We start from the raw sequence: 12,946 nt of genomic DNA on the forward strand, positions 1-12,946 counted from the left end.
ACTGTCTGTCCCCGTCTCTGAGGCTCTACGAGCAGCACTTTACTCCTCCCCAAGGACTGCGTCACATCCTGTCCTTTCAGCTTCTCAGACCCACGACTGCCCATCAGCCACTGCAGCGAGCATTTTAAAATAACCCTGCGCTTCTTTACACGTCCTCAGAGCGACTAGGTAGTCGCACAGGCGTGTGACGCGCTGCTCTGTCTGTCCACTAGAGGGCTCTACTGAAAACTTTGTGCAGTTCTCATGTTTCCCAAAATACATTTTGGTACATTAGTTGTACTGTACCTGTATATGTTCTGGTTTGGCGAGGGCCTTGTTTTGAGGTTTGGTGAAGTTAAGTTTCCCCCTGTAACGTGTGAGATGGGGATTTGGGCTAGAAACCCAACCGGCAAAATGACAGAAACGCTATTGGCGGTAAAACAGGGCCGGTGTAAAGGGTCAGACTGAATTCCCCCCCCCTCTCAGAAACAGGACTCGGCCACACTGGACATGGAGCGGGCCACCAAGGAGATGGAGGTGCTGCGGAAGCAGTGTGAGGCGATGTCCCAGGAGCTGCAGGAGGCCGCGCAGGAGGCCGAGGTCGCCAAGTGCCGCCGCGACTGGGCCTTCCAGGAGCGCGACAAGATCGTGGCCGAGCGGGAGAGCATCAGGTACCCGCCCGCGCACCTCAGCACCTGCCCCCCGTCTCTACCTGTGCTGTACCACACACACCTGAGCACCTGAGAACACGAGCTGTACTGCTCCCCTGCTCCTTCTCCTCCATCTTTACCTGTGCTGTACCACACACACCTGAGCACCTGCCTCCTTCTGTACACAAGGTGCCCCACACACCTGAGAACTCTACTGAATGAGTGATTCTTTTCAGGGCGGTGCAGCCCCTGGTGGTTTGTTTATCAGGCAGAGGCGGGTCTCACAGCTGTGTTTTCCGTAAGCATGTCACACATGGTGACATCATAAAGATGGTGTTGCTCTGTTCCAAGACCTTCCACACGAATGATGGAGGCGTTTCTGGGAGCATCGCGGCGCAGTCGTTAGGACTGTGTGACGGGCGCCTGGTTGCTCTGGTGTTCCCCCCCTCACGCCCCCCCCCCCCCCCCCCCCCCCCCACGCCCGCCGTCTCTCCCCCCGCCCCCCCTCACGCCCGCCGTCTCCCCGTGCCCGCAGGACGCTGTGTGATAACCTACGCAGGGAGAGGGACCGGGCGGTCAGCGACCTCGCCGAAGCGCTGCGTAACCTGGACGACACGAGGAAGCAGAAGAACGAGGCGGCGCGGGAGCTCAAGGAGCTGAAGTAGGTCCCCTCCTCGCCCCCCCCGCCCCAGCGTAGCGCCACCTTCCCCTCTGCCAACACCTTCCTGCCAGCCTCAACATTACAGCCGCCGCTGCTGGCTGCTAATTTCATTCATTCTTTTTTACTGTTCCCAGAAGCTGTTACACCCCCCCCTTCATACACATTCATGGCCTGACAGTTTAATGTGCCTGTGAACTGAACTGAGGTCTTGTCTGCCACCCAGTGGTGAGATGATGAATAGCGTTACAGTTCCTCAGGTTGTTCTGTAAGAGTACATTCAGTCCCTTCCGTGCCTGAAACTGGATGCATTTCTGACTGGTGGGGAAAGAACCTTGCAGTCCTTTGGGACTATGCTAGACTCTTCTCATTATTAATGATGGCAGAATTAAACTTAATTGTATGTAAAGGTGTAAATCCATTTTATAAAGTTTATATATTGAGGTTACAAATTGACTGGTATTTAGGTGGATAATCATAATGCCTTCAAATGGCAAATTCATAATTGTGAGGGCAAGGTGCTGGAGCATGTGTAGTCTTGTTCAGGCAGCAGTGTCTGACAGAGACCACCTGTAGCTGAAACACAGGTACAGTCCAAACCTTTCCTGCCTTGCAGCCAATCAAAATGCTTGTTTTTCCTCGAGCCAAACTAAAGCCAAGCAGCGTGAATGGGCGGAGTCAGCTTTAGTTCTCATAATGAGAGCTTCTATTGGCTCGCTCTTCTTCAGCTTTCCTGTTTGTCCTTTCAGAGAGAAGATGGAGAACCAGCTGGAGAAGGAGGCCCGGTTTCGGCAGCTGATGGCGCACAACTCCCACGATTCGGCCATCGACACGGACTCCTTGGAGTGGGAGACGGAGGTGGTGGAGTTTGAGAAGGACCGGGTGAGCTCAGCCGCACTCTGCCGGGTCTTTCTCCGTTTGGGATGCGCTGGCTCAGCTATTAGCTAACGAAGCAGCTCACTTGACATTGACTCTTTAAGCATGTATGTTTATATGAGTGTGTGCATTAACCGCAGGTGTCTGTAATGATGGTTTCTCCGCTGCAGGAGGACATGGATCTGAAAGCGCTCGGGTTTGATGTAGCTGAGGGGGTAAATGATCCATATTTACCAGGCGATTGTGGAATTTTCGTTACCAAGGTGGACAAAGGAAGTATTGCAGAAGGAAGGTTAAGGTAAAGTGGAGAGCTTGCCAAACCCCAAATAAATAAATAAAATTAACTTTCATGGTTCATTAAAACTCCCTGTTTTTTACTCTCCCACAGAGTGAATGATGGGTTGTTTGAATATAAATGACTCTGCTGGTTCATTAAAGCTCAGTGTTTTTAATTCTCCCACAGAGTGAATGATTGGCTGTTGAAGATAAATGACGTTGACCTGACCAATAAGGACAGGAAGCAGGTGATCAAAGCCGTCCTCAGCGGCGGGGGGGTGATCAACATGGTGGTTCGCCGGAGGAAGTCGTTGGGCGGAAGGATCGTTACTCCCGTCCACTTAAATCTGCTGGGACACAAAGGTCAGAGACTTTCATAGTGTGAAGCTCTTCTTAAATGAATCATCTTATTTACTTTCTGCTCCACTGTTTAGCTCCAGCATTTACCTGTAGCGTTCAGCTCTGTGTTGAGCTCTGTGTTTGCCCTGCAGACTGTGGTGTTGGTCTGGAGAGCAGTGTGTTGAGCTGTAGTGTTGAGCTCTGTGTTGAGCTGTAGTGTTGAGCTCTGTGTTGAGCTGTAGTGTTGAGCTCTGTGTTTTCCCTGCAGACTGCAGTGTTGGGCTGGAGAGCGGTGTGTTGAGCTGTAGTGTTGAGCTCTGTGTTTGCCCTGCAGACTGTGGTGTTGGACTGGAGAGCGGTGTGTTGAGCTGTAGTGTTGAGCTCTGTGTTTGCCCTGCAGACTGCGGTGTTGGGCTGGAGAGCGGTGTGTTTGTGGCCTCTGTGGTTCCCGGGAGCCCAGCCGCGCGGGAGGGGTCCCTGACGGCAGGAGACCGGCTCATCGCCGTAAGTACCGCCATCCCGCGCCGCGACCCCACGGCACACCAGCGTCACACCAGCTGCGGTGGCCGTGCGGTACTGACCCTGTCTCCTTTGCAGATCAACGGAATTGCACTAGATAACAAGTCTCTGAGTGAGTGTGAGTCCCTGCTGAGGAACTGCCACGACTCTCTCAGCCTCTCGCTCATGAAGGTGAGCCCTGATCAACTCTCTGATCAACTCCCACAGTGTAGGCCTCTCATAAACACTCAGCTTCCTCAGGGACAGCTCTTTCCTGCTGCTAGGTTAAATGTTCAGCTACCTCATTATTGAGCTTCAGATTGTTTCTGTGCAGAACTTATCTACTTTTTAGACATGAATCACCTCATGGACCTGATAACTCACTCACTCACTCATACTGACTCATTGATTCACTGACTCACTCACTCCCTCGCTCACTCTCACAAGCTCTCTTGCTCATTCACTCACATTTAGCCAAATGAAGATTCTCCACAAGAGGGAGCTGTTGGCACTCTCATGGTACATCAGTGTCACTGTGTTCTTGTTTATGAGAATGTTCAGGCTGAGAGGTTTTTAACCCGATAGTCCTGATTAGAGTAAAGTGTGGGTAATGCTGAAGCTCACAGTCCCCGCCGGGTCTCTCTTGCCCCTCTCTCTGGGGCAGTTCTTCCCGCAGAGCTGCTCGGGGCAGAACCTGTATGAGAGCCTGCGGGACGCGGAGAGGAGCTCAAACTGCCGGCTGCACGCGTCCGAGGTGCACGTGCGGAACTGTCGAAACCTGAAGCACAACAGCTCCACGCAGACGGACATCTTCGACCCGGACGCCGGCGGGGAGGGCAAGAAGCCCCCCGAGGAGGCGCCCCTGTGCCTGCACCCCCTCCCCCTGCGGGCCCCCCCCGAGCAGCCCACCCCCGGGCCCTTCAGCGCCCCCGTCTTCCCCGAGCGCTGCTACGACAAGCGCCCATTCACCTTCGACCCCGCCGCCGCCGACTGCGTCACCGTGGAGACCACGCTGGACAAGGGCCACGCCCAGAAGCACAGCGGCGGCACCTGGCCCAAGATGGTGGTGGGCGGCGGCTCGGGGGCGGAGCCGGGCGCGCACCTGTCCATCTTCAAGGTGCCCAAGCAGAGGAAGTCCATCTTCGACGCCGAGGCCTTCAAGCGGCCGGACACGCCCTCCAAGCTGGACTACCGCCCCGCCCACTCCCCGCAGGCGTCCGCGGCGGAGGTGACGCAGGCCCCGCCCACTCCGCCCACGCGCAGCGACTCCTTCAAGTTCAAACACAAGCAGCAGAGCAGCTCCGCCTCTGACTCCACGGTGACGGCGGGGTCTCCGCCCCCCACCCCCGCCCCGGGGGCCAAGCCCGACGCCGTCGTCCTGGAGACCGGGCGCGACCGCAACGGAAACCACTACTTCCTGGAGGGCGGGGCCGACTGCAAGGGCCTGAGCGGCAGGAAGTCCTGCGAGGAGGACCTGAGCCGGCGGGGGGGGGACGAGCCCGAGGTGAAGAGGCAGAGGCCCAAATCGGCCCCCGCCCTGCGACGCAGGATGACCCCCCTGCAGATCCCCATTGCAGCGCTGCAGGTGCCTGACTGAGCGCTGCTCATATAACTCTGACTCTGACTATTTAACTCTGACTGCACTTATTTAACACTCTGATTATTTAACTCTGACTGCACTTATTTAACTGTGACTTCTGACAGGGGGCCTGACGGGGGTGTGGGTGTCTTTTTGGGCAGGTGCAGAGCTTCTCTAACGACGAGCAGTCCCCGGACCCCGCGGAGATGATGCGCTACTCGCCCAAACGGCCCCACCGCCACAGCGTGGGCTTCGCCCCCCCCGCCTACAACGGCTCCATGGCGGGACGTGAGTGCCCTTATGTCCCGTTAGCGCCCCCCTAATTTAAATCAGACGCCCTTTCTGACAGCCTCCGAGTTCCCCATCCGCTGGTGGTTTATTTACTGCTTGTGTATCTTTGGAGCTCTGTGTAATTACACTCTCTTTGCATTCTGCTGGTCTTTTGCAGTAGGGTTATGTGTGTAAATTACAATGAGCATCAGAGAGTGAGCTTCTTGCTCCTGACGCGGGCAAAGTCCGCATCTGTTTCGGCAGGGCTGGAGACAGTGGGTGGGTGCGTTTGGGCGGGGCTGGAGACGGTGGGTGGGTGAGCGTGAGCGTTAATGCTCTCATTTTGGATTTTTAATCTTCCCTGTCGCCACAGACTCAGCTCACCGTGGCCTGGCCCCGTGCCCGGCGGTTACCGCGGTGATGAGGAACCCCATCTACACGGCCTGGAGCCACCGGGTCCACACCAGTAACTGCCCCTCGGTCCCCAGCCAGATCTGCCACCCCCACTCCCACCCCAGGTATTCCCCCCGAGCACCGCAACCAGACACGGCCTCAAACTCTGATCTTACAGAGCTCTGCTCCACCAACTCCACAACCACACGACTCTGACTTTAAAAACCTTGGGCTGTTCGTTCTCTGTATGTGAAGTGCGTCAGAACTGGTGTTGTCTCTTTGTCCTGATAAAGGCCTTTCAGTCAGGAAAAAAACTGTAGAATTAAATTAAGCGTAACAGATTGGTCGCAGGCCCTTTCCCCAGCATGCGTAGACGCCCACGCGTTGTGTTGTTTCTCCCGTACATCTCTAACTCGGGGAGTAAAAGTGTGGCCACTTAGACCGAGATGCAGTCTAGCCTGCGTGCCTCTCTCTCAGATGAGCAACGCATTTAAAGAAGCGTCAGCTTTTATCCCATAACCTGCGTAATGCCCGTCGTGGAGGTCGATGATGCCAAGCTCACTGTTTTCTAAGAAAGACATTTCTGGTGGACATTGAAATTCTGAGTATTTGTTCAGCGCTTCGTAAAGCAAGTCCACGGAGGTGCAGGGCTGAGGGTTCAGCCTCTTTAGAGTGAAGCTGCAGAGTTCATACTCTCACTGACCCCCCCCCCCCCCCCCCCCCCCCCCTTCCCTAACACAGCCCCCAGCACCAGGGCCGTCTCAGCCTGGACCTCAGCCACAAGCGCTCCAGCGACTTCTCCGAGTCGTCCCGCAGCCGAACTCCGCACAACACCAACTCCCTGCCGTCCAGCGCCAGACTGGGTCAGTGCCCCGCCCGTCCACCCCCTCGCACGCACACACAACGCTCCAGCGCTTTACACACGTTAGAATGTGACCCACTGCTACGTGTCCCTGAGCATTTAGAGACTGTTACTAACCAGCATGTGCGATTGTGAACATATTTGGTCTCAGTATTGGCAAAATAGATTTTTTTAAAAATTTTTTACTGTCAATAATTTGCAGAAATGGTATCTAAAGGGTATTACTGGCATTTAAACAGTTGTTTTTCAAATGATTATTTGACACTGGACTACACGATACAGTGTGTGTTCTGTGAAGTGTGTGTGTGTGTGCATGTATGCATGTGTGTGTGGTCAGAGCCTGTTGTTTATTATGATTTTATTCCCACAGGTTCATCCAGTAATCTGCAGTACCGCACCGAGCGGATTAAGATCCCCTCCACCCCCCGGTACCCCCGGTCCATGCTGGGCTCTGACAGAGGTGCGCTCGCAGCCTGTCGTGTTTCGGCCTGACAGAGAGTGAATTGTACCGGTTCAGCGGTGCTTTTGTGCTGAATGGTTCTCCTGGTTCTACCCCGGTTCTCTGTGGAGTTGTACTGGTTCAGTGGTGCTTTTGTGCTGAATGGTTCTACCCTGGTTCTCCAGGTTCTCTGTGGAGTTGTAATGGTTCAGCGGTGCTTTTGTGCTGAATGGTTCTCCTGGTTCTACCCCGGTTCTCCAGGTTTTCTGTGGAGTTGTAATGGTTCAGCGGTGTTTTTGTGCTGAATGGTTCTCCTGGTTCTACCCCGGTTCTCCAGGTTCTCTGTCCCATTCGGAGTGCAGCAGCCCCAGCCTGATCACCCCTCCTCAGTCCCCCCTCAACCTGGAGACCTCCTCCTTCGCCAGCAGCCAATCGCAGAGCTCCATCTCCACCCTGCCCAGGATATCGGTCAGCCCGGTGCCCGTGGGCGAGCGGCGGAAGGACAGGTGCGCTGGAACACCGCCGGCGGGACGTTTAAATGCCGAAATGAACCGCCCCTCCCCCGCTCCGCTGTCTCTCACCCTGTGGGACACGCAGTCATGTGCCTGGAAGTCTTTCTGGCTGAAATGGCCCTTTGGGTCCTGTGTTATGTAATGCTTTCATTTACAGCAGCCATCTTCCTTCCTGGTCCTGGGGGGCCGCAGGGTCTTCTGGATTTTGTTTTTACTCGGCACTTGATTGGTCAGTTAAAGCAGTCGATTACACAGTTGACTCACCTCATCTGGTTTCTTGGGTCGGTTGCTGATATTGAGGCGAAAACAAAAACCAGCAGACCCTGCGGCCCCCCAGGACCAGGAATGGAGACCAGTGATTTAGAGTGGGGGGGGGGGGTGCACAACAGTCGTAGAGGGTTGGTCTGTGTGTTCTCTCTCTTTCTCTCTCTCTGTCTCTCTTTCTCTCTCTGTGGGGTTTCCTGTGCCACTCTGTTACTCTGATCTCTGCTGTTTTCTGACTCCATCATGTGTTCTCATCCCTCTCTCCTCCCTCACTCGTTCATTTCTGTCAACTGCCTGTCGTCTTTATTTGCACTCGTCCTCCAGCTTCTGTCTTCTCATTCCCTCTCTCCCTCTCTCCCTTCCTCCCTTTCTCTGGGCTCCTGTGAATCTTTCAGATATCTGTTCCGTAACAGATCCTTTCTGAGAATCCCCGTGGCTCCTAGGCCTAGATTCTCCTCTCTCAGAAGCCTGAGGTTTGTGCTCCGCTGGTGTCACAAAGGGGATGTCCCAAAAAAGAGCTTTGCTCACGTTTGCAGTGACCCATCCCGCCTGTGAGCGTTCCCCCAGCGTGTCCCTAACGCATCCGTAACGTCCCCGCAACGTCCCTGTAACGTCCCCGCCGCACGCTCGTCTGACCAGACTCCCCACGCCTGTGATTGGATCTCGTTTTTCCCAGAGGGGAGTTTGCGGTTGCGTCCGTGTGAAATGGATACGCACAAATCGATTTAATTTATGGATCATCCAATAAACATCCCCCAAGGAACTGGAGGAAAACTGCAGAGGAGGGAATTTGGGACATGCCCTTCTGTAAATTAATTTCATTCTTGTAGAAAAAAAAATGCATCCGTATTTTAGCTTTTAGCATTTAGGATGTTTAGTATGTTCGCGTATTAATTAGAAAATCGTATAAAGTGTCCCATTAGAAGTGTGCTGTGTTGTGGCATGTCTGTTCTGCTCAGAATGACTGCATGATACTGCATGGTGAAGTGAGGGATGAAATGAAGGTTTAAACGAGTAAAACCTCATAAAAAATGGCATTTAATGCAAGACTGAATGACTCACTCTGTTGCGTGAGTCGCCCTGTTTAAAATACTCTCTAAACTCAATATGATTGGCTTTCATATTTAACAATATTTGGCCATAAAAAGGACAACCTGCATGAAGGTACATAATGTGTCCTTTTCAGGTGCGTGTGTGTGTGCAAGCGTGTGTGCGCACGTGCGTGCATGTGCGTGCGTGTTACAGTACAGTAAAATGGCGCCTGATTGGCTGAGTGAAGTTGTGCGTGCGTGCGTGTTACAGTATAGTAAAATGGCGCCTGATTGGCTGAGTGAAGGTGTGCGTGTGTGCATGCATGATGCAGTACAGTAAAATGGCTCCTGATTGGCTGAGTGAAGGTGTGTTTCCTCCGGAAGGCCGTACCTGGAGGAGCCGCGTAACGTGATCGTGCACAAGGGCGCCGAGCCTCTGGGCATCTCCATCGTCAGCGGCGACAACGGCGGCATCTTCGTCTCCAAGGTGACGGGCGGCAGCATCGCCCACCAGGCCGGGCTGGAGTTTGGGGACCAGCTGCTGGAGGTACGACCTGCTCTGCTCAGTCTGCTCTGCTCACATTTGACATTTTCTGAAATGCCACGGTCGCAGAACTCTTTCTGTGCCTCTCTCTCTAAAGATTGGCGCAGCCTGTGGTTCTGTAGGTCAGCGGTATACTGCTGTGATTCCCACCTCCAATTGGGCCCAACCTGCGTGATGTTGATTGGTCAGAAGCAGTGACTGACAGTTGGTTTATTAGCAGAGCACATCCCCTGTCTCATAGTCCCTCTCATAGTGCTGTAGTGAGCTATAGAGCCAAATAAGGCTCCTGTACCCCTAGTGCAGTTTTAGCTCAGAGCAGATCTGTCACCCTGAGGTAAGGACAGGGTTAATGTCGGTCAGTTGTCCTGTGCAGTAAGGACAGGGTTAATGTCGGTCAGTTGTCCTGTACAGTAAGGACAGGGTTAATGTCGGCCTGTTGTCCTGTGCAGTAAGGACAGGGTTAATGTCGGTCAGTTGTCCTGTGCAGTAAGGACAGGGTTAATGTCGGTCAGTTGTCCTGTGCAGTAAGGACAGGGTTAATGTCGGCCTGTTGTCCTGTGCAGTAAGGACAGGGTTAATGTCGGTCAGTTGTCCTGTGCAGTAAGGACAGGGTTAATGAGCTCTCTAACGACCGCGTCTCGTTTCCTCAGTACAACGGGATCAACCTGCGCAACGCCACCGAGCAGCAAGCGCGGCTGATCATTGTGCAGCAGTGCGACACCATCACCATCTTGGCACAGTACAACCCACACATGTACCAGCTGGGCAACCACTCGCGGTCCAGGTGGGGCTCCTAGTCAAACCTTTTAAATGTGAACTGTGCTTTTATACATCAGACGTAACCATATGTGTTATTCTGAGGGGTTATTTTCCACGCTCCTGTAAGATAATTACAGTAAGTGGGCAGAGTGGTGTAGTTCATTCCTAACCGTTTCTGTGCTGTTCCTCTAGCTCCCGGATGGAACCAATCAGCAATCAGTCGACCCCCCAAGGCAGTGGGGCCACCACCCCCGACAATCACTCCACCATCGACACCCTGAGCGAGCAGGACGAGGGCACCATGACCCCCCCCTCCAAACAGACCACCCCCACCACCAGCCCCCGCAGCTCCATCAGGTGAGCCAGGCCCCCATTCCCCCCCCCCCCCCCCCCCCCAAACAGACCAGCCCCCGGTCCAAGCGCAGGCGATCCTGATTCGTTCCCGCCGTCCCCACAGGATGTCCTCTGAGGCGGCGCGGAAGGTTCCGGAGCCGCGGACGGTGACGCTGAGGAAGACGCAGGTGGAGCTGGGGGTGCAGATCTGCGGGGGGAACCTGCGCGGCATCTTCGTGGAGAAGCTGGAGGACGACAGCCCGGCCAAGATGGCCGACGGCCTGCTGCCCGGTGACATGATCCTGGAGGTAGGCCGGGAGCGCGGGTCCACCGACAAGAAGCCGGGCTGTGACTTCCTGTTCAGGCCGTCTGCGTTCTCCCATATCAATCATCACTCTCTCACATCTCCGCTCCCACACACTGGCAGGGCTGCATCTATCTATAGCAGGGCTGCCCAAACCTAACACCGCACACCTCATTCAACAGCTAGAGCTGGGCTGCCCAACCCTGCTCCTGGAGATCTACTGTCCTGTAGGTTTTCAGTACAACCCTAACATGGCGCACACCTCATTCAACAGCTAGAGATCTCATTGAGCTTCCAGTTAGTAGAAGGTGTGCCAGATGAGGCTTGGAATGAAAACCTACATGATGGCTGTAGAGTAAGACAGACAGATTCTCGATGCTTGGCTCGTGTGCACTTGGCTCAGCGCCTGTTAGCGTCTGTCCTGCGCAGTGCTGCAGCTGTGCACCCTGGGACAGCCACTCCTCCTGCACCATCTGTCCGCTCAGAAAATCGATGCGGGGGTGCCCAGCCAACCGTGTACTAACGTTAGTGTTTGTCAGTCGAGCTCGCTCTGAGGTGCGGTCGGGTGATGGTCATCTCCTCTTCTCCTGTTCCGCACGCGCTCACATCCCCTCTCCTCCTGTTCCGCACGCGCTCACATCCCCTCTCCTCCTGTTCCGCACGCGCTCACATCCCCTCTCCTCCTGTTCCCTTCGGCAGTACTGCTCGGCCTCCATGAGGAACAGGACCGCGGAGGAGGCCTACCTGGAGATGCTCAAGCCTGCAGAAACGGTCACTCTGAAGGTCCAGCACCGCATCGACGAGTTCACCGCGCTCAAGGACGCTCCTGGAGACGGGTTCTACATAAGGTACCAAACCCGTAGCCTCGTGCTAGTTTAACCCTGTGAAGAGTGGGGTTTTTAAATCTTAATGTTCTAGAACTGCACTGCTTTCAGTCACTAGTAGTGATTGTGACATCAGCATTAGAATGTTCAGCTCAGAACGTTCTAATCACACGTGTGATGTCACGCCTGAAAGGGTTAAAGCATACTCTGTTGTTCACAGCTGGTGAGTATCTCTGGGGAAAGGCTAATTGCTCTGCGTTCAGTGTGTGTTTACGTTGGTGTCGACCACGCGTTTGCCCGTGTCTTCATGTGTGTAGTAGCATGCTACGTGTAATACAAGATGGCTCATTACAAATGTTTTATCTTTTTATTTTTGTTTCTATATTTACTAAACTGCCCATACAACCCATGCTTGCCCCTAGCAGGCTAAGTAAACATTTCAGCATGCTTCACTGCACAGAAATAGCCTTGTGTGTTTGTTTTGGGTAAATGTCATTAATCACATCACAGCTGTCACTGTTCCCTAGTTCTCACTCTGAGGCAATCCATCGTAAATACGTGCTGCCAATCCAAACAGGGATGCCCAACCCTGTTCAGTCTGAGGAAATCCACCATAAATACGATCTGGCAAACCAAACAGTGCCTCCCAACCCTGTTCAGTCTGAGGCAATCCACCATAAATACGATCTGGAAACCCAAACAGTGCCTCCCAACCCTGCTCCTGGAGATCTACTGTCCTGTAGGTTTTCTCTCTAACCCTAACAAAGTGCACCTCATTCAGCAGCTAGAGGTCTCTTTGAACTGCTAATTAGTAGAGTCAGGTGTGCTAAATTAGGGTTAAAATGAAAACCTACAGGATGGTAGATCTCCAGGAACAGGGTTGGGAGCCACAGCTGTAAAAGCTACCTCAGCCTTTCCATTACCTTCCCAGTGCAGCAGTTCATCTCCTTCTCTCTCTCCGTCCCTCCCACGCTCTTTCTCCATCTCTCTCTCTTTCTCTCTCCCTCCCTCTTCCCCTCTCCAGAGCACTTTATGACCGAGTTGCAGAGATGGAGCTGGAGCTCAGTTTTAAGAAGGACGACATCCTGTACGTGGACGACACCCTGCCGAAGGGCAGCTTCGGGTTCTGGATGGCCTGGCAGCTGGACGAGAACGCCCAGAAGCTGGAGAGAGGGCAGATCCCCAGCAAATACATGTGGGTGATGCTTCCTCCTGACCTAGCGTAGCTAAGGGCTGATGTCACATGTACACGAGTCATCAACTTTAACATATGCTGCACATCATAGTCAAAAACCATATAAATGCCACTGTCTCCACCATATGCCACACTCATGACAGCTAAATAAATGGAGCGTGGATAGTCTTGGCTCTCAAGACTTATCATGCACACTCATGTAAATACCAGCTACTCTCTTCAATTTGTAAAAGTCTGTTAGTGCTTGTGGATTAGTTACAATGAGTACTCCTCACTGTTTGGTAAATGAATGACATATGTGATATACTGGCTAACTCGTGAGCGCCCTCTAGCACCGTGCAGTGACACTACAACGGCACTG

General features: G+C 53.7%; 1 protein-coding gene across 3 annotated transcripts in view; it reads left to right on the forward strand.

Moving 5' to 3' along the window:
• Nucleotides 1–12,946, forward strand: part of dlg5a (discs, large homolog 5a (Drosophila)) — a 49,277-nt gene that overhangs the window by 30,745 nt on the left and 5,586 nt on the right. For 2 of the 3 annotated variants that reach the window (XM_035405239.1, XM_035405241.1), the window contains exons 9-28: nt 466–650; nt 1,165–1,290; nt 2,037–2,169; nt 2,334–2,461; nt 2,627–2,802; nt 3,179–3,282; nt 3,376–3,468; nt 3,941–4,861; nt 5,017–5,143; nt 5,499–5,643; nt 6,260–6,381; nt 6,751–6,840; nt 7,157–7,325; nt 7,991–8,068; nt 9,011–9,173; nt 9,821–9,954; nt 10,122–10,286; nt 10,387–10,570; nt 11,266–11,414; nt 12,415–12,585. In XM_035405239.1, the coding sequence (XP_035261130.1) occupies nt 466–650; nt 1,165–1,290; nt 2,037–2,169; nt 2,334–2,461; nt 2,627–2,802; nt 3,179–3,282; nt 3,376–3,468; nt 3,941–4,861; nt 5,017–5,143; nt 5,499–5,643; nt 6,260–6,381; nt 6,751–6,840; nt 7,157–7,325; nt 7,991–8,068; nt 9,011–9,173; nt 9,821–9,954; nt 10,122–10,286; nt 10,387–10,570; nt 11,266–11,414; nt 12,415–12,585 (3,563 nt within the window). The remainder of the gene's footprint in view (nt 1–465; nt 651–1,164; nt 1,291–2,036; nt 2,170–2,333; nt 2,462–2,626; nt 2,803–3,178; nt 3,283–3,375; nt 3,469–3,940; nt 4,862–5,016; nt 5,144–5,498; nt 5,644–6,259; nt 6,382–6,750; nt 6,841–7,156; nt 7,326–7,990; nt 8,069–9,010; nt 9,174–9,820; nt 9,955–10,121; nt 10,287–10,386; nt 10,571–11,265; nt 11,415–12,414; nt 12,586–12,946) is intronic. The other variant, XM_035405242.1, reaches the window with a different exon arrangement.

The sequence above is a fragment of the Anguilla anguilla genome, chromosome 2 (assembly GCF_013347855.1).
Source record: "Anguilla anguilla isolate fAngAng1 chromosome 2, fAngAng1.pri, whole genome shotgun sequence".
In the NCBI taxonomy this organism is placed as follows: domain Eukaryota; kingdom Metazoa; phylum Chordata; class Actinopteri; order Anguilliformes; family Anguillidae; genus Anguilla; species Anguilla anguilla.